General features: G+C 40.0%; 1 protein-coding gene across 4 annotated transcripts; it reads right to left on the bottom strand.

Moving 5' to 3' along the window:
* Positions 1-371: 371 nt before the first annotated feature.
* MTX3 (metaxin 3) lies at positions 372-27,803 on the bottom strand. 4 transcript variants are annotated; one of them, XM_046000205.1, is made up of 9 exons: positions 27,716-27,803; positions 27,143-27,212; positions 26,698-26,774; positions 25,227-25,319; positions 24,463-24,645; positions 24,243-24,319; positions 23,158-23,315; positions 21,798-21,886; positions 14,950-18,901 (listed from the first exon to the last, which is right to left on the bottom strand). In XM_046000205.1, exons 1-9 carry the CDS (start codon positions 27,794-27,796, stop codon positions 18,791-18,793), a joined length of 939 nt encoding a protein of 312 aa, XP_045856161.1. In that variant the 5' UTR covers positions 27,797-27,803; the 3' UTR covers positions 14,950-18,790. The 4 variants fall into 4 exon arrangements, with proteins under 4 accessions (XP_045856163.1, XP_045856161.1, XP_045856165.1 ...); XM_046000207.1 differs by lacking the exons at positions 14,950-18,901; positions 21,798-21,886 and adding an exon at positions 372-499; XM_046000209.1 differs by lacking the exon at positions 21,798-21,886 and having other exon boundaries at positions 18,768-18,901.

Here is a 27,803-nt window from a genome sequence, read left to right as displayed (position 1 = left end):
TTGTGACGAATGGTATGCTTTTGTTTTTAAACGACACCTAATCTTTAAAATGACTCTGCTGAGAAGCCTAGCATTTTTTTCCCCCAGAATATGTCCACTGTGTATATTAAATTGACTAAACATTCAGAAGAAGGAGCACAAATCAGACCCGGGAGAATGTATTGCTTTTGTGCAAGTAGGAGGGAGGGAGAGGTTACCAATACTGAAAATACACTAAAATTCTGATGAAAATACCAGATCCAGCCCCATGCAAGTCTCTTAGGAACACTCAAACTGTTGAAAATAAAATGGAAAAAAGCGATTACCCACTGGCATCAGCATCTAATTGTTTAATGAACATTACATGGCCCGGATCCTATTACTAATGTTTGTCTTCTTCAACGTACGTCCACTGATGAAGGAAAGTTCTTTTTTGGTTGCAAAGTGGCCTTCAGAAGTTGGACGCTCTGAGAGATGACAAACAGGCAACATCTTTTTCTTCTTGCTCACAAGTAAATTTCTGGCAGTTTTTGACAGGTCAGAAACACACATGAAATGCTAAACTTAGTGAGTTGTTAGATGCTTTTCTTAAAGTTGAAAAACATTTTTAAAATAAATTTTCCTTATGTCTCCTTTTTTCCACATTCTCAACTCTGACATTCAAGTGCACTTCACGAACTGATGTGTAATAACATTTGAAAACCAAATTCAGAAAACCCTCATGAATCCAGACTCCACTCTTGGAGAATTTCTAAGGTTTTAGGCTAGGGGACTAGAAGGAAGTTTATCATAGCATTCTTAAGGACAGACAGATGAATACTGTAAGTAAGATAATTAAGAAAAATGTTTACTTAATTAAGAGAAATTGTCCTGTGTCTTAGATATCCCAGGCAGTGAGTTACTTTGAAGCTGTCCTTGCCTGGGTCTTCTTGTTAGAGCAGTGACAGTCGTTAGACCCTTCTGAAAAGGGGCTCATCCATTCGTGTCCCTGACATCTCTCTTCCTTGAGTTCTAAATGACTGTCAGGACACAACTTCTCAAATCCTTTTTGTTGGCTCCTTTTCCTCACCCACTACTTAAAAGGTGGACTTATGGGGGCCTGGGAAGCTTCGGCTTGATTTCAGGGTCCTAGGATCGAGCCCCTCATCGGGCTCTCTGCTCAGCAGGGAGCCTGCTTCCTCACCCCCCCCTTCTCTCTGCCTGCCTGTGATCTCTGCCTGTTAAGTGAATAAATAAAATCTTAAAAAAAAAAAAAAAAAAAGGTGGAGTTACTTAGGATTCCATCCATGGGCCGCTTTGTTCTCACTCTCGGTAAACTGTCTAGGTAATAACCCCCAAAGCTTTCCTTAATTCGGTGGAGCTAATGCTTACATTTGTGTCTCCAGCCCTGACTTCTTCTGTGGGCTTCCTCATGTGCCTCCTGCCTCGGCGGGTGACCTTGCAATCTACTGCTAGCTAAGCCGTAACCTGCACATGTCCTTCCTTCCTCTCTCCTTCATCCATCCTGATTCTATATATGACATTCCCCATCCACTCTGTCTCTTCCCACAGTTGCCAATTTATCCCTGTTGTCATCATTTCTTGTTTGGATTTCTAGAACAATCTATTAACTGGGACTTCTGCTTCCCATATGTTCCCCCCACTGAGGCCACTGGGTCCCTTCTAGAGTACAGATCTGAACATGTCGTCCTCTACTAAAATCCCTTGATCCAAACTCTCTGTAGGCTGACAAGGGCCTTCATGATGAGACCACATTCACTTCTCAGCATAATCTCCCCTCCCAATGCACGCAGATGGAAGGTACTACATTTGCATTTTCTGTTCCCTATGCTTAGAATACCCTTGTCCCTCACCCCTACCATCTCCTCAATCTCTTAAGCTCTCTTTTGGCCAGGACATCACTTCTGCTAGGAAGCATTCTCTGCCTTCCCAGGACTACATGAGGTACCTGTCCTACGTGCTATGTACTGCCTGGTAATTTCCATGTCACAGCACTTAACACGCTGAACTGTGACAGCAGATTGACTTATCAGTTTTCTCCAATGAACTATCAACGTCTTTGAGGAGAGATGTGTCCTGTTCACTGTATCCCTAATGATCAGTTCATTCCAGATCCTCTATGAGGATTTGAAGGATGAATGAATACAGCCCTACCTTAAAGATCTGTTTCTCAGTTTCCTGATTCTAAATTCTGAACAGGGAGAATCTTGGGCCAGTTTCTACCCCTGATCCAATGAGCTGAGTTAGGGGTATGACTGTAGGGATGGAATCTCTTAGAACGGAGTGTGGGGGTGGGAAGCAATGGGTAGCATGCTTATTAGAGGGATACAGTGTCTTTCACTGAAACAATAAAATTGCATTTCATTTTAAAAAATCATACATTTTTCACTTATTCATAAGGGCTCTTCCCATTAGCCCATTATAAAGAAGTGAAACTATACTTTCATTATAACACATAAAATAAAACAATATAATCACTTCTTACTCACTATTAGTCACTCACTCACCCATCCATCCATCCATCTATCCACCTCTCCATCCATTCACAAATACTACTAACTATTAAGGGCTAAGCCCTGGGCTAGGTACTCAGTAGACAGTGGAAAATAAAACAGATCCTTGTTTTCAGGGTGCTTACTTTAAAACAATATAGACACAAATGTCTAATTGTCAATTATGAAATGTACTATGGCACAAAAGAATAGGGTGATCTGAGAAGGAGTTATGGCGGGGAGGGTGATTCTGGTATGGTGGTCAAGGAAGGCTTCTCCAAAAAAGACAAAAACATTTAATTTAAGACCTGGCTTTTGGGGGAAGAATGATGGGGTGGCCAGCTGAGGTGGCGTAGACAAAAGGACAAGAGTAGCATTGGCGAATCTCCAAGGAATTATTATGACAGTCTTGGCCAAAGGCTAGGGCACCCGTGATGGAAAAAGGCAGATGGATTCAGGGTATTTTTGGAAGTAGAATAAATCATACTTCCAATAAGCTGAATGTAGGGGTGAATCAGAGGAAGGTACCAAGAAAAATAGTTGGTATAGAGGTCAAGCACATGGCCTCTGAAGGCAGATATCTGAGTTTAAATCCCTATTTCACCATTACATCACTGTGTGACCTGGGGCAAATTATTTCACCTTTCTGTGCATTTGTTTCCTCATCTATAAAGTGGATGACAGTAACAGCAGTACCTAACAGATTTGTTACAAGGATTAACTAGGTTACTAAATGGAAATATTTCAGACAATACCTGGCATATTCATAGGTTTTCTTACTAAGGAAAAAGAGGTAAATTTCCAGGTGTCTGATTTCAGCAATGGAGTAATTTAGGTGACATTGAGGTGGGGAAAACTAGCAGAGGAAGCAGTCTTGTCAGGGCAAGGATCAGAGTTCAGCTTTAGATAAAATTTTGAGATTGCTACAGACCCTTTTCGGCATCTCTGGATAGAAATCTCATCTTAGAAGAGATGCCTGGGCTGGAGACGTCGATCTGTGAAACTTCAAAATATAGGCAGTATTTATAGACTGGAGAATTGAAAAGACAAGGAAATGTGTGTAAAGTACCTGTGCAAGGTAAGTGAGTAAAGTGTAAAAACGGGGCCAAGGATTGAGCCATGGGAGTTCACAAAGCCGAGGAGAAAAAAACCAATAAATGATTTATGTTCAGTGCCGTTATTCATGTGCGTTAGACTAGGGGAAATAGAAACATCTAGTATGATTTGAACATAATGAATACTAAAACAAAGGACTTTCCTTCCATTTCTATTTTAGTGGGGCCTGAAGATCTAATTCTGTTTAGTCTTGTTCAGTTGATTTGGTGCCTTCTTCCATTACTCACTGGAGCCTCCTCATCCAAAGACTTAAAAGAAAGCATGGGGATGGGATAAATCTGGAGATTTCTCTGGTTTGGGTTGCTGGATCTTAAATGGTGAGGACAGAAAGTGGGGCATAGTTGAACATGAATCAGGTAATTCAATGTCTTTTAAGTTAAGAAGCATGGACTTGATAACAAGGAGCCACTAAAAGGTAGTAAGCAAAAATGATGTGTGATCATTTTGCATGTTAGAAAGATCACTCTTGAACAATACGGAGAATGGTTTGGAAGGGAGCAAACCCAGAAGCTCAGAGACCAATGGTGTATCTGCAGCAGCAACCCAGGACAGAAAAGGCCATGGGGGAGCAGAACCACTCAGATTGGAGTGATCGTCACGAGGAGGAATGGAGGGGAGTATGTGCTTGACTAGATACAGTGGTGGAGAGAGAAAATGACACCCAGGCTTCTGGGTTGTTTTCAGACACATCTGTGCCTTTAAAACATTACATTTTTCCTAATATGTACTTCTGCTTCACACAGCATTCTCAGTGCTTTCTGTAGCGATAACCCTTTAATTTTCGACTATGTTCTTCTCATCCTGTCCCCTGATAAATGCACACAGTCATTAAGTAGCTCACATGGAAAATAAAGATGCAGATTTACTTCATTTGGGCTCAGTTCTCCAGGCCCCAGGCCCAGGTAGAAGAAACAAATTCTATTACCTAAACCACAGAAGCTGAAATCCTCCAAACAAAGAAAATACTCCGGTGACTGACTTGGTCTCTGTATCATCTGGCTTAACTAATACTTGATGTATTAATATGCTAGACCTTATTTGCAAAAGAAAGTAATTAAGGTCATCATTGTGACAAAGAGCCCATGTTTCAAATAGCAATATTTTTGTAATGAATAAGAAGTCCCTTGACAAATTTTGTAAACCCCATTTGGATCTCTCTTAATGGGGAAGATCTCTTAATGACCTAGCTCAACACTGCCGGCTGCATGCTGACTTGATGGGACCACAAGGACCCAGAGGAAGGCATTTTTACCTCTAGATATCTTTCCCAGCCTTGTCATGTCAACACTTTTTATGATGACCATATTCATCATTTGCTTCTTCTCACTCTTCCCAGTACCTTTCCTTTTAGTCTCTTTTGAACCTACCCCTATCCACCACCCACCCAAACTGCTCCTCAAGATCATCAATGATTTTTCTAAATTTGGTGGTCAAGTCTCAGTCCCCATCTTTTATGACCCATCAGCCACATTCACTGCAATTACTCCCTCTTCCATGACACACACACGTTTTTTCATTTGGTTTTGAGGATGCCACATTCTTTTGATTTCCTCCCGTTGCTTCCTTGCTGTTTCTCTCCATGATCTTGCAGTATGCAGAACGTCCTTGGGTTCTGGTCTTGGTCCTTTTCTCTATAACTTAAACCCACGGTGATTTCATTTGGTCATATGGTTTTAAATAACATTTCTATCCTCTTTATGACTCTTCAATTTGTAGCTCCTGAACTCCAACTCAACGTCTCCTACTTGGCTGTTAAAAAGACATCACAAACTCAACATGTCAAAAAAAAAAGGAACTCCCAAACTCACCTTAAAAGCTGTTCTACACATAGCCTTCCCCACTCAGTTGCTGGAAACTCAATCCATCCAGTAGTCATGCCAAAAAATCTCAGAGTTGTCCTTGCCTTCTCTCTTTCTCTTACAGCCCACATGTAATTAGCCAAGCAATCTGGTGGGTAGTACCCACAGATTGGGTCCAATCTCTTCTTACTACTTCCCCGGTCACCATCCTAACCCATCTGAGCCACCACCACCTCCTGGCTAGGTTACTAGAACATACTCCCAACTTGTCTTCCTGCTTACACACCTACCCATCCTCAGTACCACAGCTCAAACAGTACTTTTGAAAAGTAACCAGTGACATCACTTCTTTACTCAAAACCTTGAAATGGCTCATAGCAAAAGCCAAAGGCTTGCAACTGCCTGTCAGCTCTTACCTAGTTTGCTCCTACCTCTCAGTTCACTGACCTCATCTCTTTTACTTCCCACCTCGCTCACTCTGCTCCAGAGACCCTGGCGTCTTTACCATTTCTCAGACATGCTAGATGAGCCCTTCCTTATAACTGTCACTCCACCCGTACTCTATGTCTAAGATGCTCTTTGTCGGGTATCTGGAAGGCCAACCCAACACTCTTTCAAGTCTTTATTCAGATGTCATCTTCACAACGAAGCCTACCCTGACATATTTAATACTGTCATGTGCCCCCAATCCCAGCACTCCCAGCCCCTTTGTCCTGCTTTACTTTTTTCTTTTTCCATAGTGCCTGTCACCCTTTACTATATTATGTAATCTGCTTATTCATCAGGTTCATTGCTAATTGTCTCCCCTGCTACAATGTAAGTGACACAAGGGCAGTGTTTCATTCACTGATACATCATAAGTTCCAGGAGCAGTTCCTGGAACAAAGGAGATACTCAGTAAATACTTGGTGAATAAATAAATGAATATATCCTAGACACCTGTCCTTTCCAGCTCACACCTTCAGCATAAACTCTGCACAGTAGTGCTCGCTTCAGCAGCACATATACTAAAAACTCTGTACAGTATTCTGGTCTTGTCCTCAGGATGGAGAATGAATAGATTGAACATTGTCTGCTTTGGGTTTGTCCTCCCTGGAACACTTTGGTTCTCTTCCTCCTCATCTCCATGGGAACCTCCCTCTGACCCAATTCCTCATGCCCTTGTAACTGAAAAAAATTAGTGTCTCCATTAAAAAAAAAAAAAGGAGATTCTTAAAACCAATCCACAAATAAATCTGATTTAGTTTATTAACATCTAGAGGAAATACAAATGGTTGCTAGACTTTTACAGCAAGAGGGAAGGATAAGGAATAGTAGGAAATCCAAGCAAAGGGCTGGGATGGGAGCTGTATGTTAACAGAGCTTAACATAAGGGCACTGGAAGAGAGGAGAGGGGCATGGCTGGTAGGAACAGATTACCTCATGGGGTAGCCACTGTGAGACACGTATCTTATTTTTGCTTAAGCTGGACTCATGTGCTAACTCTCCAAAAGTTCTGTGGTGCCCCCTCATACTGCTGGCAATTAGGATAGCCTGGAGAAAACTGTGCCAAGAATTCTCAGAAACACCCACTGAGTAAGAAATGCCTGGGGTAGGAATGTAGAGACTGACCTTTCCTACTAGAGCTTTTTTGAAGGTTCCAGGCTATTTCCATAGTGCTCTCCAATACTGGTAACCCTAACAATAGGATCAACAGAGTTAGGGTGAGCTTTTGTTTAAGTACTGAACTTTTTGCATAATTATTCCTCAGAAACTCTTTATCTCACACAGCACTGAATTGCTTAACCTTGGTCAAAAAGAAATCAACACATTCATGCTTTCATTCTTTTTGGGTAAATACCTAATAGTGGAATTACTGGATTATATGGTAATTCTATTTTTAATTTTTCGAGGAACCTCCATAGGACTGTTTTCTACAGTGGCTACACCAACTAGCATTTCCAAAGAAAACAAAACCACTAATTTGAAAAGATATCCCCTATGATTACTGCAGCATTATTTACAATAGCCAAATTATGGAAGCAACTCAATAAATGAATGGATACAGAAGATAGATAGATAGATATACACAATGAAATATTACTCAGCCATAAAAAAAAAAAATGAGATTCTTGCCATTTGCAACATGGATAGACCTAGAGGGTATAATGCTGAGTGAAACAAAGTCAGACAGAGAAAGACAAATACTGTATGATTTCATTCATGTGGAATTTAAGAAACAAAACAAATGAACAAAGAAAAAGAGAGACAAACCAAGAAAACAGACTCATAAATTCAGAGAACAGCTGGTGGTTGCCAGAGGGGTGGTGGGTGGGGAATGGGTGAGAGAGAGAAAGGGGATTAAGAGCACACTTACAGTTACGGTGATGAGCACTGAGGAACATGAGCACGGAGTAACATACAGAATAGGAAGGCGGGGGTGGAAGGAAGGAATCAACACAGAAAGTACCAAATCATAGTGTAGGGCACACAGTAAGCATTCAACAACCACTGGTTTCTACCTCCCCCTTTTCTTGTTCTCCTTTGGTACCACCCCCCAGCCTCCTTTGAGATGACTATTTTCCATGTTTGTCTCTCTCGTGGTGTATCTTTATTTCTTATTTGGACCCACATGTCAGATTGGCTTGCTTACTACAGCCTGAATCATTTGATTTCCTGTCCATGTTCCTAACCTTTCCAGCTCCTTTTGTATTATTTCTCTGTCATTCCTGCTGTTTACAATACCTCTCAATTTAAAGCCATCTGCAAATCTCATCAACAAACCACTGACTCCTTCTCCCCCCAGTCACAGGACATGTTGAATAAAACAGGACCTAACACCGATCTTCTTCCTTGCATTTGAGGCACCACCACGCTGGGTTACTTTAAATTGTAACCATTTAAAAATACAATTACATTATTATTACACATTACTCCCCAGCCTAGGCAAATCTAATATATGAAAATCAGGATTAATAATTTTTTAAATTTACTATTCGTTGTATAAGAAATTTAATTATTAATCCCCTTGATCTCCTTTCCTAGCCTACTTAAAATATCTTTTTGCTTACAAAAATTAGTCAACTTGTCAAGGCTACTTATATCCTTGAATATAAGTATTTAGTGTCCGTTAACCATTTCAGTCTATTAGAAATGCTTCTTTTTTTTTTTTAAGATTTTATTTATTTATTTGACAGAGATCACAAGTAGGCAGGGAGGCAGGCAGAGAGAGAGGGGGAAGCAGGCTCTCTGCTGAGCAGAGAGCCCAATGTGGGGCTCGATCCCAGGACCCTGGGATCATGCCCTGAGCCAAAGGCAGAGGCTTTAACCCACTGAGCCACCCAGGTGCCCCCAACAAATTGCTTCTTAGTAGAGTTTTAGGAATAAAACTTAAGTTCTTCCATTTTAATAGTAAGCTTCTGAGGAGCCCACCAGTTTTCTCACTGCTGATTCACTGGATCTTGGCTTCAACTTTTCTCACCCCTTTTCCTGATGTACTCAAAATGTTTTCAAATTCTATTCTTCCTTCAAAAACTTTCTGAGCTGGGCGCCTGGGTGGCTCAGTGGTTTAGGCCGCTGCCTTCGGCTCAGGTCATGATTCCGGGGTCCTGGGATCGAGTCCCGCATCGGGCTCTCTGCTCTGCACTAAGCCTGCTTCCCTCTCACTCTCTCTCTGCCTGCCTCTCTGCCTGCTTGTGATCTCTAATAAATAAATAAATAATCTTAAAAAAACAACAACAACAAAAAAAAACAACTTTTTGAGCTCCTTCTATGTTCCAAGCACTGTGCGAAGGCACAATAAAGGCACAATATAAGAAATTTAATTATTAATCCTCCAGGATTAATAATCTGTCCTCCAGGAGCTCTTAATCCAGGAAAGACCATGAAAGGAAATAACACTGTCAAGCAGCTGACATGGTCTGGATGGGCGATGCATTATCCCCTTTAGGCCACATGGAAACCCTATCTTACAGCTAAGAAAACAGGGTTTCAGTGAAGTTCACTAATTTGACTTTTGTGCGGAGGATGAATGGACAACTCACAGGGGAAGCACAAATGGCCTAGAGACATATGGGGAAATACTCAACCATAGTAGTTATCAAACACATGTTAAATAGATAAACAGGCTATTTGTAACCTCTCACGTGGTGAAGGCGAAGAGAACCAGGGAAACTGGGGAGGTTGCAGTCATGGAGGCTCCCCCACGTAGGGGGGCACAGGAGATGAAGTGGGGCAGGCTTCCTGAGAAACAATTTGATAGTATGTAACAAGGACCATTAACACGGGAATTTACCTTCATGTCCATCGCAAGGGAATGAAATACACAGTGCTACAGACAATGAAATTGCCCACAGCCTTTAAAAATCATGTAGAATAAGGGATGACCTATAAGATTTTCTGAATAGTAAATGAGAAAGCATATTACAGAATGGTACAGACTATGGGATTACAATATATACAGGATTGTGTATGTGTGTGTATAAAAAATAGAAGACTGAACACATAGATGCTAATATGTTAACAGAGGTTATTCACAAGAGGTGGGGTTTTTTGGGTAGCTTTCACACTTAATAATAATAATTAAAAGAAACCAAACACATCAAACTGTTCATACACTCAGATCTGGTTATTCCTCTGCCTTGCCATAAACGGCAATGCATACTAAGAATCCAATGACTGCTCAAAATCACCATTCAGTATATTGTATTAACCTGGGCTTGCTAACTCCGACATCCATTGTCTTTCTACATTCCCTCCAGCTTATTCCCCAGAGCCCCAGTGACATCGTTTCTAGAGTTCCTTTCTCTTGGGTTCTTTTTCCTCCTCATTTCTGCACCTACTATTTCCCTTTACACTGTTTTTGAAACCTATTGACTAAACCTATTGACCTGTTTTAGCAGTAGTCACCCTGTGACTACTTGGCTGTTTTATGTAATACCAACCAAATCATGTTCACTAAATGCGAAAGGCAATTTCCCCCTCCTGGAGAAAACTGGGACGCATATCAGACACAAGCTGAGTCTTCAGATAAGTCAGTTTGCTCGTGCATTTAACATAAAACTGAAATCTGTTTGGTCTTAACTGTGATATTTGGACAATGTCATACTTTCTTCGATCCCAAAAGATTTCCTTTTTCAAAATGTGAACTCTTAAAAGCACCATCTTCCCCAAAGTGGGATCTGAGGAACCAATCCTTCATTGTATTTATAAATGTTAATTTTTTCCTTTTGTTTTCACTTGCTTACTCAAAAAGTAGGATAAATAGAATAGCCTCTGTCTCACTTGGAAAAGCACAACTTTTGGAGCCTCAACTTGGCTGCGTTAAAAATTAGAAATGTCTTTGATGATGCGCAGCTGTCTTCATGTCTTCATCACAGATGTCTCACGCATTCCAGGAGGCTGACTAATGTACCTGGAGAAATGAAGCATGCTTTCTCACTCTTTGTCCTGAAGCTCTTGTCTGACCAAGAAGGGACTAGTTTCTCCTTGCTCTATACCTAGGAACTTAATTACAAACTGCTTTTGAGTAAAGACAAATCCTTATATTCCTCCCCAGCACTCTCCTTGTTGTCATATATGCTTGTCTCCAACACATTTTGCCACACTCGGTGATCTCGCGGGGGCCCTTTATCTCCATGTTCCTCCTACCGAGATTCACTTAGGACGAGATCCCAGGTTGGTGAAACTTAAAAGCTTTCCTAGGGATAGCTGCTATTAGTGCAAAGGAAAAAGAGAGCATGGTTTGTGTCATAGTCTACCATCCACTGAAGGACGTCACACTAAGAGTCCCCAAATGACCCTAGACCAAAGTCGAACCTGAGCTGAGCAACTAAGAAGCAAAAGTTCTGGAGATCTCTGTTGTGTGGTTCTCAGCTTTAGAACTCCAAAGAGTTGTCTTTCCTCAAAAGACTTCCATTATCCCACAATAGCAACTCTTCTTCCCTGCTCTCTGGCAAAAAGCACGGGATCACTACCGACTGCCTCAATTTCCCCAGGAACCTCTTACCTAGAACCCAGAGTTCATATGCAGTTAGCATTTGTGTGCTTTGGGGATAGAAGTATAAATGATGGAGCCAGCTTTTTGTGTGGGAGACTTACATAGCTGACAGCTCTATTTGGAAGCTCAATGCATTTTGCTATATGTAAGTTATACTCAATTAAAAAATAATTCTACTGATAAAGACACTCACCCCCTCAGGGAAGCTGTCCTTACTTGACTCAAGTTCTAACAGGATTCTCTATCCCGTATATCTACCTCATTTATAAAAGGGGGGGTGCAGCAAAAAAACATGAATATCTTCCCCGTCACAATCACCCCAGCCCCTCACTAAAACTGCATTTTCCTCAGTGTATGCCTTCCATTCAGCTACACAGAATATTGCTGGACTGTCTACGTGGGCAAAAGGGAAAATTTAAAAGAAATTTATAGGGCCAAAGGGATGAGCCAACTGTAGCCCTGAAAAATTATGTGAGCTGAGTCATTCACATACCAGTGCCTGAGCAAGGAGGCCTCTAACCTGCCTCAGCATGGGGTAAAAAGAGCACAAGGGATCTCAACTCATCATAGAAAGAACAAACATTTTCTAAAGAACAGCCTCCTATCGAGTTCACTCCCAGCACTGAATAACCACTTTCAACCGCTGAAAAATTCTTCCCAGTGAAAATATTTACCTCAGGGAATAAATAACATTAAATACAAAATTAATAAATATTCAGGCAATTTGAGATTTTATTGTGAAAATAGCTATTTTGACATTATATCCAGTTTCTCACTTATCAGAATAAATTCTTTACAACATTGATCATCATTACCACTTCTGGGTATTTATACATAATCTCTGAGTAAAATATATTCACACTAGGCATGACCAGAATATTTCAATTATGACCAACATTGCTTTAAGATGTTTACAACAAAACTATAGTATTTGTACAGCAGTAGAGATGTTTAAAATATTTACCAAAGATAAGGTTGGTGGAACAAAACCAATATATGTACACATATATTTCTTAATCTTCTTTGTGCTCAATCTTCTAGAAAGTCAAAGTGACATTAGAAACACCTCAAATTTCCATTTCAAGATGCACAGAAAAATGGAAACATGTAATTTCCTATTATACAAACTAAAACATCAAGTCAGAAGAGGAATAAAGCTCATCTTTATGAAATTAACATAAAAGCCTGGGTACAGCCTGCCTTCTCTGATGAAGAGACTCCAGCATTGCAGGTGAAGGAGCCAGCAGTCCAAAGAACGAAGGGCGAGCCCGGCCCTCTGTAGAGTGCATGACTTGCTGAGGACTGATGTAGACTCTAACAAGCCATTTCTCTTGATTTCCAAGAATCCGGGATACGTAAAGTAAATGATGAAAAGGTAATTCTCTGAATTTGCATGAGGAAAACCAAAGAATCACAGCAAAGACCCAACTGCTTTTCACATGGCTAGATGTTCACCATTACACAACGCAAAGACCAAAGGCAAGCTTTCTATCAAATACACATCCGAAGTGTGAAGTTCCAATAGGCAACTGTACACTCCGCAGAGAAGAAGCAAAGAGCATCCTTATGCCTGATTAGCAATCCAGTTTTATACTTTGAGATGAAACCAAATACACTTAGTCCTCTGAAATTTGGAGGTCTAGTTATGTTTAAAGTTTTTAGGATATCGAAGCCCCTAGAATTTAATGAAAACTGTACACCCTTATTCTAGAAAATGGACACACAAACATACAATCCTTATTTAGAACATGGCTTCAGACTAGAATAGAACTTGAAAATATTAAATTTCTTTTGCTTTGTCATTGAAGCAAGTGTAAACTTTCTACAACAGTGTGTGCGTCTATATGCGCATATACATGTGTATATATTTAAATATGCATAAAAGCAACAGCTTATGTATGACTTTAATGCTATAAATCCCATCACCTTTTTGGCACTTTTAAAGCACAGCCAAAAATGATCTGAAAATTTGTTCTGGAATTGCAAGTTGGCCCCCACTGTCTCAGAGATTCCTAAATGCTGTTGAGTTCTCTGGAGCCACCTGGTCATGTCCCTGCAAGCCAGTTGGGATTCTAGGGAAAGGGGCTAACTGACCAGGGGCCTCACAGGCCCCTGTTTAAACCCATGCTCCCCCTCCCTTCAACTGCATGGTCCAAGGGAGTCCTAACCTATCTTCCCATTTTTGATCACCACTCACTAGAGGGGCACCTGACAACAGGAAACCTTTGCAATTAGCACCAACAAGCAAAACCACTCCAGGGCAGTGCTTCCCTAAGTATATTTCTCAGAATAAAAATCCCAGGAGATACCTATTGTAAACAAAACAAAACCAAACCACAAAACAAAAAACAAACCGTATACAATAGATCAGGGAAACAACACATACAAGATAGGCCCTGCTCAGAAACTGAAACCACACAAAGGTTCAGAAAAGCCTATAGTAATCTAACAGAGCATTTCCCAAACTTATCTGGCCACAGAACCCTCTAGTCACATAATAACAATATAATCTGCCAAAACACACCTTCTTCTCCAGGGAACTAAAAGATGGTTTTTAAAAAATCTTATGGTATAGTTTCACATTAATAATAATCAGGTGGGGCGCCTGGGTGGCTCAGTGGATTAAGCCACTGCCTTCGACTCAGGTCATGATCTCAGGGTCCTGGGATCGAGCCCCGCATGGGGCTCTCTGCTCCGCAGGGAGCCTGCTTCCTCCTCTCTCTCTGCCTGCCTCTCTGCCTACTTGTGATCTCTCTCTCTGTCAAATAAATAAACAAAATCTTTAAAAATAATAATAATAATAATAATCAGGATACAAAACGACTTGTTTTCCTGTCATTTTTTTTAAAGAAACTACTTTGTTTTGCTAAGACTATTCTTCTATCACAACATTCCCCTCTACAAATGTCCAGCTCAAAGTTACACTTTCTTATACCATTATTCAAGAATGTTAATTCTCATCCATAATCACTGGCCTCTTCATCTGGAACAAATAATTTCTTATGTTTTTTGATTCTGAGAATACCTCTCCACCTCAATCGCAGTGGTTTTTTAAGTCTAGGGCTGGTAACCTGGGCTCTTAGCAAACACAACATTCCAGCAAGATTTTGGGCTTCCTAGCAAACCCTACTTAACATCCCAACAGGGGCTAAAACATTTTGAAAAACCCTTAAAAAAACCCCAAAACTTCACCTTTAATCTCTGTGAAAATCAGCCCTTTGAAGACCTAGTAACACTTCAGTTAAACCTTTGAGGACAGGGGCGCCTGGTTGGCTCAGTCGGTTAAGCATCTGCCTTTAGCTCAGGTCATGATCCCAGGGTCCTGGGATTGAACCCTGTTTCCCCAGGATGGCTCCCTCTACTTTTGCCCCTCCTTGTGCATACTTGCTCTGTCTCTCTCAAATAAATACATAAAATCTTAAAAATAACCTTTGAGGGTAACAGATTACAAATCTTTAGTTCATGTAATTTACAATAAATTTCTTAATAATCCATTTAAAAAATAAGAAAACACCGAAGAGCAAATGTAAATTCCACAGAGCTGAACAAGAAAAAAAGGCAAAAGACAATTCTTAATGCCAAAAAAAAAAAAAAAAGTGCAGACAATCCTTAATGCCAACAACATATACAAAAGACAATAATCAAAACCCAAATTATACATAGCGGCTCTGATCAGGATTTCAATTATATAAATAACCAAAGCAAGACAAAGTCAATTACTAAATCCCTATGAGCTTAGAACAAAAACACACAGATGCTGCACCTTCTTCATCAAAGCTCGGCCCTAGCGCATACCTCGTCACTGTGTAATTAGAACACAGCAAAGCAAAGAACTACCACCCCATGAAGACAGAACTTTTTCTTAATGTCTCTTACCCTAAAAGGTAAACCCAGGTACCACAGGAAGATACTACTACAATTCTAAAATCATAGGATATTTTTAGGGAATTGGGAGTTCTTGGTTTTAGATTGTTTTTTCTTTTCTGGTAGGGCAAAGCAGATCTTTAGATACTCAGTTGTTACAAGCCTGAGGTGTTTCTTTCTTTAAACTTAAGAAGGAAGTTAAGTTATATTTAATTTATATTATGTATTTGTCTGGAACTGAACACTAAATACTATGTTTGAATCATTCAATTTAAATCATAGTTTATGTAGATAATCATAAATTTACTTTTTAAAACCCTTCTGATATACAGACTCACAAGAAGTTCCAAAAATAGTACAGAGACTGTGTATCCATCACTCAGCTTCTTGACTTTATATTTTGGTTTTAAAGGGTTAAGACTTTTGACTGTTGATGGAAAACTGTCAAAAAACCTAATAGGCCTGGTGGATATATATTCTTGGAACAGACTCCACAAAAACATACTCCTGACTTTAAATACCACTATTATCACATGAAGGCACCTTAAAAAATTGGTTTTCTGAGACTGTATCATTGATACCAGTTTCTGCCTCTTTTGATGTCTAGTTTCTTTCCATTTTTGTAGACTTCTGAAAACTGCAACTTAGCTGTGTTTGAAATAAGCTCCCTGATTCCTTCACATTAGTAAATCTAGCAATATTAAATGAATAGAAATTACAAATGCAAATCAGAATGCTTTGGATTTATTGTAAAACTCTTGAATTCTCTAGTACTCCCAAAATAATACAAACAACCCTAAGCTGAAATTTGTCGTTGCCAATCTTTGCAGGGGAAAATAACCATGGTGAAGGAATGACAATCCTCAATGCTTTTTAGAGTGTCTTTAGTGTTCAAAGAAACAGTCAATCTTACGGATGACTGGTGGCTGTCCGCTGATGGAAGATCTTTATCTTATGGGAATTATCTGACCGGTTTTCTAATCCTATACTACCAACAAATATAAACACAAACACAGTCCCTTTAGTCATATTCCACCATCAAGTCCTCAAGAAAGTAGCTCACAGTATTTTGTTAAACACTGTGTACCATTTATCTCAGCAACTGAAACTTTATCCAGAATGTATCCTGACAGGCTGGTCACAAGCTCTCTGGCCAATCTGGAAAGTTGTTCCTTCCTAAGAGCTTCTTCGATGTGTGGCTCATCCCTGGAATGCTTTATACTCAGTTATAGCTTCCTGGCATCTTGTTGGCTTATCCTCAAAATGCTCAACTAAGAATCCCAACGTATAAATTCTCACTTATCTAAATCACATTTTGCATCTTAGGAAAGGTAGTCTGGAAACATCCTAGCCTATGTACTGCAAGTCTAAAGGCAATTTAAATCAGGAATGACCAAAAGGAAGTAAATCATATTTACAGCTGTCTTTTGTACTAAAAAATGACAAATACATGTGATTCTAGAATGCTATCTTTTCATTAAACTTTCCAAAACATGAAATGTTACAGTATGTTTATCGGCTGAATTCTGTGACGTAAGAACACGATCTCTACATTCTTATAAAAAATTTAAACACACTATCCTTAGCATGGATATTAGTAGTTTTACTCACAGAAAACTTTACATAAGCCAGTATTATCTTTGTGTCCATGGAGAAACTTGGGAGTTAAATTTACCATTTGATTTTAGAATCTGTTAGGGTTGATATAGCTCTTTCTCCCCAATTTTTCATTTTCCCCAAACCTAATTTTAATTGTCCTGTTTTACATACATTGACAATTGTAAGCCACTTCAAATGCTTCTTTGAAGGCTTAACTTAAATCACGATTGAAAAAGACCAACCCTAACTAAAGCATAAACAGACTGTCTGATTAATGTGTTAACCACCCTTCTCCAATATACATCAATCCCAGAGGACGGTAAGTCCTATGATCATGATTTTCAATACAGAATATTCATACGGATTTTGGATTGCTGGAATCTAATGGAAAATTAATACAAAGCACACAAACCCATTGCAGAAGTAATGTGAAACTCATTAGTTACTTTCCCTAAATACATCCAAACAGATAAGATTTTGAAGACTACCTTGTTTCTCATTTAATTAAAACTTTCAAGAAAAAATATTTACAATGACTTATAGACTCCTGCATCAAGAGCTACCTAAATACAGAGCAAACTGGGAGGATTTAGGTCAAACACAGCTGAGCTCCATTCAGCTCCAATTAGCCGAGTCTCTTGACTACAGAGCTGTTTTCTTAACGTGGGGGTTTCTGCACGACGTGGAAAGATTTGCTGAGCACCATGGTAATCTTTTGAGACACTAATCAGAAACATGATCCTATATTTTAAAAACCCCAGAAGTGGTTTTAGGACAACAGAAGCACCTCAGCCACTAAAATTAGAGAGATTCTGTTATAAGGAAAATCACCTGCACAGCAAATCCTTTAACAGGTCGGCAACCAATAAATAGAAAATACTCTTTAAAAACTACCGCTATTTCCAAATACCCCATTAGATGCTTCAACTGTAGTTCAACTATATGGAAAATAATAAGTTGCCATAAAGCTTTTGACTATGTGACAGTCGTCTTATGAAAAAAACACTGGTTCAAGCGTGATGAACTTGGACCAAGCACACAGTAGGTACTTCTGTCACTCTAGCAGAGTAGTTGTCTGACAGTTGGGCAACTTTCAGTGAGACTTTACAGCCTAGCATAATAAATGATGACCAATATACTCAGTTCCCCTGAAATTAATCCAAGAAAGAGACTTGAATTAAAAAATGTACTACAAATACATAGGTCTAAAGCTGCCATTGGTCCAATAAACTAAAAGAATCCTTGCTAACCTTAACTGAACATCAGCAAATACCAATGTTCTACTGAAGTGCATACAGTCAGATGAATATTATATGTAACCACCTGTGATACATATATATATCTCAGATATATGTGTGTGTGTGTGTGTGTGTGTGTGTATAGTACTGATCGCCCAAAAGATTATACTTCTGAGAGCATAATTAAAAAGCACATTCCTCGTTGCTTTTTAAATACAGGCTTTTCTACTGAAGTAAATAGAATATGAGAATATTACATTTTTTCCTAACGTCTAAAATTGGCATCAAATTTCTAAACAGAAGAAAAAAAGCCTCAAAGAGCCACATACTAGATATTCAAACTGTTCCAAGAAAACTAATTAATAAATTAACTTGAATAAATAAGAGCACACATTCAGAACAGAACTGTATGTTTTGGTCAGCAACATGTGAACTAAAGGCAAAAATCTGCCAAGATTAAGGCAGGTTGTTGTTGTTGTTTAAATATACAGTACAGTGTGTTTTCTTTTTTCCCCAAGTTCTTTTAGCATTCACTCGGATGTTATCTAAAGTGCACTGCCAAGCTAAAATAGAAGCTTCCAATTAAGAAAAACTAGATGTCAGAGAAAGTTTCTTTTTAGAGCCTTCCTTATACCTACTAATGGCATTTTCTGTTTGCCTTCACATAAGTAGTGTAAGAGATGACTGCAACAATCACATGGCTTTGGACACAAAGCATGAGGACTGTCAGGGCGATAGCCGTTGTAAGGAATTACTTTCTTCTTCTGCTGGAGTCAATTTAAGTGTTGGCAGTTTCCGAGGAGGAAGCTGAGGGCTTTGGCGAAGATTGTCATCCATCTGTGGAACGTACAAAAGACACATCTGACTAATGGCGGTGGCACCACTTGTATGGACTGTGGTCTCCCCGTCCAAACCATATAGCCTAGAAGAGTACAGAACCATATGGTTCCAGGACTGCCTGAGAAACCTTTTCCTTACAAATACTCACTCAAGAATTCGAAATGTTGTACCCCAAATACCAGCTAACTCAGTATATGTATAAAAGCTATGTTGCTCATCTTTGATGCCTTCACAGATTACAGTAATTTCATAAAATGAACTCAACCCTATCACAACTTGATTTAAGAGATCTTCTGATAGTAAGTGTAAAAGCAATACTTCCCACACATGGAGCGCCCCGGTTTACAAATCATGTTCACGTACAATACCTCTTTTGATCTTGCCAACATAGCTGGGAAGGCAAAATGGAAGATGATCATTCCCTATTCTGCACATTAGCAAAACAGAGCTCAGAAAGGTTAAGAGATTTGCATTAGGCTGCAAAGCTAGCATCACGAGCTGAAACTAGAGCCCAGGTCTTCTTATACCAATACTACTGTTCTTTCAACCAGACCCCAGTGCCTCAGTGAAAATGACCCGTGCGCCCCGCAGGAGGACATTAGCATCCCTGGAAACACTAGGAGAGGGACTGTTTAGAACTGAGTTAGGCCTCAGAAAGCTACCTTTAAGCAGGGGCCCCACGAATAGAGTGCTAGGTTCAGAACCTGCTGTTGAGCTCTCTGTCAGCTCAACTTCAGGAGACTTGAAAGCAGCTGCTCCCAAGGATCCCAAACCGGCAGCATAGAGCATCTGATTACCCACTTGCTAAGTAGGCTTTTCTAGAGTTTTGAGCATGTGCAGAGCAAAACTCTCTCTTCTCTTCTCCAGATGCTCTTACAAAGCACAGAAGAAATGTCTCAGCAGAGGTACATGCAACTTATAGGAAAGCAAAGAGAATAAAAGATTAACTTTCAATTTTCCAATGGAAAAAAGTATTCCTGGTGAACGCCCTGAATCAATTGTGTTGCCAGGCTTTTTTCTTACAAGAATTAAGTCCCTCAAATATTATTCTTTCCTTTTTTTTTTTTAAAGATTTTACCCATTTATTTGACACAGAGAGATCACAAGTAGGCAGAGAGGCAGGCGGAGAGAGAGAGGAGGAAGCAGGCTCCCCGCGGAGCAGAGAGCCCGATGCGGGGCTCGATCCCAGGACCCTGAGATCATGACCTGAGCCGAAGGCAGCAGCTTAACCCACTGAGCCACCCAGGAACCCCTATTCTTTCTTTTTTTAAGCTCTAGATTTTCTGTCCAAATGGTGAACCATAGTAGCCAATAGGTTTGCTGTTCTAACACTGGAAGTCAACAGTGAACCACACCGAGAGCAGATGTGAAACGGGTGGACAGCAGAGTGCGTGACTTAGAGTTAGGAAGCTTTCATATATTGATGATGACCCAAGATAGAAGTGCACCAAGTGATACAATTGGATGCCTCCTGGGTGCCCTTTCTGCACAGGTAGATATCTCGTGGTTCCCTCTACATGGCTGTCATGAATTTGCCACACAGAGAAAATGAAAACTCCACTGGATGGCCCTTACCTAGCAGTTAAGTGTCTAAAACAATCTACATAATCTTTCTATGACCCACACTTAACACTCAGCATATTTCCTCTCATAGGATTGACTGAGTCGGGCTAACAAGATAAACTTGGTGTGCAGTCAGCCCACCTAAACTTTAGTACTGGTCTTTTACAGTTTTATTGCTCAGTTCTACTCACTACTCATGTTCTAACAACACATGAACTACTGTAAGAAGAAACAGAATGGTCATGCCAGGGAGAGGCAGAGGTTTCTGGCTACTAGTACTACTAGTACTGGACTCAGAATTCCATGTATTTCCTTCATTTGCAGCTGACTAACTACAGAGCCCATGCTGGAATCCAGTCTCCAGAGTTCAAATTCCCTCTCTGCTTCTAGCCAGCTGAATGACTGTAGGTAGGTGACATACCACTCTCGAAGCATCACTGTCCTCATCTGTAAAACAGGGCTGATGGAGTAGCTGCGCACAGGGTTGCTGTGAGGACTAGTGAGACAACTCAAAAGCTCACACAACACGGTGCCGTTACTGAGATCTCAGGAACTGAGGGCCAGTGCTATCAGGCCACAGTGCCTCACTGGTTAGTGAAAAAAGGAAGTATCATTCACTGGTATAAGAAAAAAAGCAAGTTCATCAGACATTTGGGGGGAAAATGCATAAGTCTCTTGTATTTTTTAGAATCACCTTTGAAATGTCCATTACTGGCTATCTCCCCTATGTACTCCTCACTATCTCTCTTATCAAATGAGCAAACCCAAAGTGGCAAAATATGCCCACTGATTAAAACACACACACACACACACACACACACACACACACACACACACACCCCAAAACAATAAGCGACATTTAGAACAGAGAAGGAAAGGAAGGAGAAAAAAAATAACACAGTTGTAGTAAAAGAAAGAGACATCATAGTGCTATGCAGAAAGGACAAGCACAGCTGCTTACGATCTCAAGAAGTGTTATCCTTCAGAGACAGAAACAGACAAGCAAAGAAGTGTTTCAGTTTTGTCTTTTTTCTTTAAGACCAGGCTTTTGGGTCTCCTAATTTGAAAAATCACTCCTAATTTGAAAAAGTGGTAAAAGTAAACCCAATACCACTATCAAAGTAATCAAGCCACTACTGGCTTCAAAACACTGTATTATGTACAACTTTAATAAATGCATATTTGAGCAGCTTTATGAAAAAAATAAACTCTTAAAAAAACTAAGAGGGTAAAGTTAATGCATATTAACTTTACAATTAAAAGTTACAATATTAATTTCAGGAAGGAAAATACTAAACTACTATAAAATAATGATTGAAATAAACTTGACCTTTTCAATCAAGTTGGATTCCTTATTTACAAGTTGTGTGAGTTTCTGCAGATTTGCATCTACCGTTTCTTGTCCAGCAGGAGAGATGCCTAAGAAGCCAGGACAGAAATCAGAAAGACAGAAAATTTTGAAAGTCTTTAAAGCTGTTTAGACTGAAAGAATTTTGAGTCTATCCACCCTCCCAAGTACGCCACCCTCCAAAAATAAATAAATAAAACCAGGCAAAATGAAAAACCATTATGGGTTTAAAGGCAAAGTTAAAAGAGACAGTAATGCTCCCCAAACCAAACCCTAAACAAAAAGACTAAATTAGTCTATTAAGTAGACAGCCAAGTGTTATGCATTTAGCAAGTGTAGTTAGTAAAAGAGCACAGCAGTCCTCACATCCTTCTCCAGTTTGAGTTGTACCTTTTCCCCACTCATATCAAATAGGCCTTTAGTCACAATGACTGGGACAGCATTCTAAGGCAGCAACTCCGAAACGGCTCCCAACTAGGCATTCACAATATTTGGAGGGACTTAAAAAAATACAGATTCCTGGGCTTCATGCCTATGAGATGCTAATTCAGTAAATCTGACAAAAGAGCCAAAATTCTGTATTTGTCCTCTAGCCAGGTTTGCTAATCACTGTTCCAGAGTAACAAGGTTGAAAAGTACTTAGTTTCATGACTCTCAAACTGCTAACCCCTCGCTCTCTACCAAACACACAACCCACCCTGAAAAACAAACTGTCCCTAAGCCAGTTACCCTAGTAACTTCTGTTTCTTAAAAGTCTCTGCCAACTCTCCCAATACAAATTTCGTATCCCGATCACTTAAGCACAAGGTCCCACACTTCCAAGGAACCATATCCTAAGTGACGGGTACCCTCTATTTACAATACTTCCAGTCTGATGCAATCAGTTTTCAAGTAGTGGAATCATGGGAGTGTACCTCACCCAAATCAATCTGCTGCTGATTTCTGTTCACGCAGGAAAATGCTAGAAGCAACATTTAAAATAATTGCCCATTTGCGTTAGGATAAATGCTATCTTTCAGCAGGGACTCAATAAATACCTGTGGTTAACTTTTAGAAGAAAATGATCCACTTCAAAGGGGCAATTTTTAAAGAAGAACAAGAGGCAAGAAACGTATAAAATCTAGAAGAACAGACAAAAGGCAAACGTCTATTTCTCTATTTTAAGTAGAACTAACACACAGGAATAAATTCGGAAAAATGCAACTGTTTTAAGTGCTTAATTCAACATTTAAAGACATTACACAAATTTCTTCAATAAGTCATGAATTTTGCTTATACGTCCATTGGAAAACATGCAGATATTCTACACAAAAACAGATTAGCTGAAGAGGGGCCAGCTTACCTCCAAGACTAAGCCTAAAATAACTGTTTAGGATGTCATCACAGAAGCGGCACAGGTTGGAGAGCTGTTTCAGATGTTCTTGTAACTGAACTTTAGGAAAGCGTACTTTATAAAGTGGTGCAAGGAAACCAAACACATAGGCATCCAAGGTAGATGGCCTAAAAATAAATTAAGGGATTTTTTAAAAACACAAAGGAAAATACTAACTTGGGATTATGTTAAAAATATTTTTTCTCAAATACATTTGCCAATTCTGGAGTATATAATATAGCCTTTAAAAAGGTTTACTACAGGGACGCCTGGGTGGCTCAGTTGGTTAAGCGGCTGCCTTCGGCTCAGGTCATGATCCCCGTGTCCTGGGATCAAGTCCTACATCGGGATCCTTGCTCGGCGGGGAGCCTGCTTCTCCCTCTGCCTCTGCCTACCATTCTGTCTGCCTGTGCTCGCTCTCTCTCCCTGACAAATAAATAAGTAAAATCTTTTTTTTTTTTTAAAGATTTTTTATTTATTTGACAGAGAGAGATCACAAGCAGGCAGAGAGGCAGGCAGAGAGAAAGAGTGAGAGGGAAGCAGGCTCCCCGCGGAGCAGAGAGCCCGATGAGGGACTCGATCCCAGGACCCTGAGATCATGACCTGAGCCGAAGGCAGCGGCCTAAACCACTGAGCCACCCAGGCACCCAATAAATAAAATCTTTAAAAAAAAAAATAAAAGGTTTACTACATACTTTTGCTTATAAAAATGATGCAATGAATGAAGGTTATATTCAGTAGTTTTTTAAATACTGTAACCATTTATTTTACTTAGAAGAAAAGTTATAAATTAAAGATGCATGTTTACTCACAAATGTTACATACAGATAGGAGACAGGATGGGAATATCCTTAGATATTTTAAATTCACACAGATAGCATATGGAATCAATGTTTGATTACCACGGACAGAAAAAGTTCACTAGAGTAATCCATTAAATCTTTTTCTTAAAGTAAAAAACTCATAAAGGGAGGCAAGAGGACTTGCTTTAGGTAACTGTTGATTGACTACATGCATATAAAACATCAGAACGATTTTGAAGGGAATGCACTCACGTATCTCCAAAGAAAAACTGAGATGTTCCCAATCTGTTTGACAGAAGATTTAGGCACTCCTTGGCATCTCTGTATATCTAATAAGGATAAAATAACAACTCAAAAGTAGGAAGGATGCTCTAGAACTCCTTTTAGGCAGGCATTCAGGTACGTTCATCTCTGCTGCCTCTCGTGTTCCTCCTCTGGAGGCCCCTTGCTTTGAAAGGAATCCCAACCATACCTGAGCTTCCACTTCTCGGAGGTGGTAGAGGGGAGGCTCTCCTCTGGTCAGAAGAATTCTATTTAGTGCTCCCTTAGACATCCTTCCAGGCAGAATCAAACTCAAGGGAAAAGGAATTCGTGAAGCAAACCATGGCTTTGTCACAGTAAAGTAATTGTCACTCTCAACCCAGAATGTGTGAAGCTGCAAAACAAACAAAAACAACTAAAAACCAAAACCAAACAAAACAAAAACAAAAAAAAACAACACCCTCTAATCAAAAAACCAAAACAAAACCAAAAACAAACCCACTACAAGCATGTTCTTTTATTAAAAGAAAGGTCATCCGATCAAGTTAAAGTTTATGATAAACATCTTTGTCTAAAGTAGCTTCATTCAACTTTTCCAATTCGAATGATTCAAGTATAAAACAAGATTTCAAACACATGCATCTGTTGATTGCTGTATCCCACACACCCAGAACAAGGTCTGGCATATATCCGCTCAATAAATACTTGTTGAATGAATGAATTATACTTAGCTGAATTCTATACATGGGAGCAACAAACTCTGTCTTCCATAAATACATTTATTTCCAAAATGACATTATCTTTCACTTCATTGTTTCATGTCCTAGTTGAATGTCTAACAATCCAGTTGCACAGTAACATAGAATCAAGATTAATACATAAATGAAACTTCCTCTCTTGAGTCTTTTTCACTATGCTCCTTCTAAATAGACCGAAGTACATTTTTAGTAGGTCACTACCGATACCAATACTCACCACTGCAGGAAGAAGCTTCTCTTCGATGAGAGCAATGTAAGCCAGGGTATCTGCCCCCTGTTTTGCTGAGAGTTCATAATCAGCATTATATTTCTATTAGAAAACATAAAACCAAAAAACTTGAGAAGTCAAGGGTATCCCAAAACAGGGAAGCTAAATAATATTCTTCCTCAAAAGTGGCAAATATGGGCGCCTGGGTGGCTCAGTGGGTTAAGCCGCTGCCTTCGGCTCAGGTCATGATCTCGGGGTCCTGGGATCGAGTCCCGCATCGGGCTCTCTGCTCAGCAGGGAGCCTGCTTCCCTCTCTCTCTCTCTGCCTGCCTCTCTATCTACTTGTGATCTCTCTCTGTCAAATAAATAAATAAAATCTTAAAAAAAAAAAAGTGGCAAATATGATATCAAAAGGCAGAACAATAAATACAAAATCAGTGACAAATGCAGCTTAAGGCAAATAAAGTTCTTAGCACAACATCATACACACGGTAAGGTCAATAAATATTGTGCTTTTTTTTTGTTAACTGCTATTATTTAATGACTGTTTATGACCTAGTTTTGTTAGTGCTTGCCATGTAGTGCAAACTTAATAAATAGTAGCTATTATTTTTAACAATAAGGAAGAAGTTCTATTTTTTTTTTTTAAAGATTTTATTTATTTATTTGACAGACAGACAGATCACAAGTAGGCAGAGAGGCAGGCAGAGAGAGACGAGGAAGCAGGCTCCCTGCAGAGCAGAGAGCCCGATGCGGGACTCGATCCCAGGACCCTGAGATCATGACCTGAGCCGAAGGCAGCGGCTTAATCCACTGAGCCACCCAGGCGCCCCAAGGAAGAAGTTCTAATTGGTTGCATTTTTCCCCATGAGAAAAGAAAGAAAACCCCCCAATTTAAAACAGTTCTAAATTTTGTTGACATAGGACTGACTTTTTTAAGAAAAGTATTGTCAAAACCAATTATAACTTTGGTATTTATAGAAGTCTTCACATGTTTAAATATTCTGGATACATTATACAAATCTTTACATGTTCGCCCATTTTAGATACATTACTTCATGAAACATTTAATTGCAACTCTCCAGTTAAGTGTTCTTTAAAAATAAAATAGTTGCTAGCTGGTGGGAACTCAGATGTCATATGCAGCAGAAAGTGTGTAGCAGCTTTGTGACTAAATTGACAATCATATCAGTAAGTGTAATCGTGAAGATGGCTTCATTGAATCTGCTTATGTCTAAACTTAAATCCAGAACAGTATATGAAAATATAAATTGAGTGTACTTCACTATATGACTTTCAAATCACAATACAACTCATGATTCAGAGCAGTAATTCTAAGTCCATTTTTATATCAAACCTGAGGTATCTCCAATTATCCACTGATTTGGTTATAAAATTTAAAAAAAACAACTTTACAATGTTTTTATTTTTATTGTTTTTAAGTAACATGCAGGGAACATGTTAAAAATGAACCACCCACCTGTTTTCTTAAAAAGTTTAGTATTTTTGCAGGCTGAGAAACAATGTTGTCTTCAGTTGTCAAAATTGGTACATCTCCTATAACCAAAAACAGTTCACATACAAGGAAATGTTTCTCCTTCGTCTGAAGGGATTCTGATCCCCTAAAAACTACAACTGCCATTTGGAGGGGGGAAATGAGTGAGCTCATCTTAGTTTTTTGCAATTTCACAATGCAGTTTTGGAGAACACTGTCATTTCTCGTAATTTCCATTGATCTGGCTTATATTTTAAAGTATTACTCAGAATGATCAAACCATAAGCAACATACAGCCAAGGTCATAGTAAGAAGAAACTAAAACCCCAAGGTATTCCATGGCTGTATGCCTCACAGGTTTAAATTCGGCGAGGAAGGGGGAGTAACTTCAAAAAGGGCAGAAAAGTGTATTAAAATGTTTACACTGTACCTCTTGAACCTCTCCAGGTGTTATCTATGACATTGACTTTCAAGGGTGCACCAGAAAATTTGGCGTAAGCCTGAAACAAAGTTTGCAATAAAACATTAGGCTTGAGTACGTAGCGCAAATCTACAGAGCAACTTTACAGCCTGGTCCCCCTAAGGCAGAAACGCCTGACACGCGGGCTGTGTCCCTCTCCGGCGGTCTAGCAGAGGACCCGCGCGTCAACTGCCCGTCTTTCGGGGACTCTGTTCCCCCAAAGTTCTGGGGGATGCAGAGCTGGGCGCGCGTGCACCCAGCTTTGGCTTTTCATTCCACCGCCCAGAAAGCTCTGCAAGGCTGAGAAGACTCGGAGCCAAGGGGGAAAGCCATGACTCTTCCGCCAGGCCTTGGCGGGGTCACAGGCCAGGCTGTTACTCCAGGGTAAGGAACCCAGTGCAGTGCAGCGAGAAGCTCCCCGGCTACTCTCGGCCCTGCAACGCCGCAGGGAACCGCGGCGAGCGGCGGAGACCAGACCCAGCCAGCCTCGCGCCTCTGGCCCCGCCCATCTTTCCTGCGCCCTGGCCCGCGAGGCGGCCTCACCATCACCACCAGGGACTCGCTGTGCACCGATGGGAGCCCCCAGCCACCTCCCCAGCAACTGAGCTCCAAGGGGGCCGCCATCTTGCCG

The sequence above is a fragment of the Meles meles genome, chromosome 3, assembly GCF_922984935.1.
Source record: "Meles meles chromosome 3, mMelMel3.1 paternal haplotype, whole genome shotgun sequence".
Classification (NCBI taxonomy): domain Eukaryota; kingdom Metazoa; phylum Chordata; class Mammalia; order Carnivora; family Mustelidae; genus Meles; species Meles meles.
The sequence above is the reverse complement of the archived record's forward strand: the minus strand, read 5'-3'. Positions and strand labels throughout refer to the sequence as shown.

Coding starts and splice junctions, on each gene's coding strand:
- MTX3 (XM_046000205.1), bottom strand. CDS start 27,796: ATGGCGGCCCCCTTGGAGCTCAGTTGCTGGGGAGGTGGCTGGGGGCTC. Junction 24,646..25,226: donor AGAAGCTTCTTCCTGCAGTG/GTGAGTATTGGT, acceptor TTTGTTTTGCAG/CTTCACACATTCTGGGTTGA. Junction 21,887..23,157: donor TTTTAGGCTTAGTCTTGGAG/GTAAGCTGGCCC, acceptor CTGGCTTCTTAG/GCATCTCTCCTGCTGGACAA.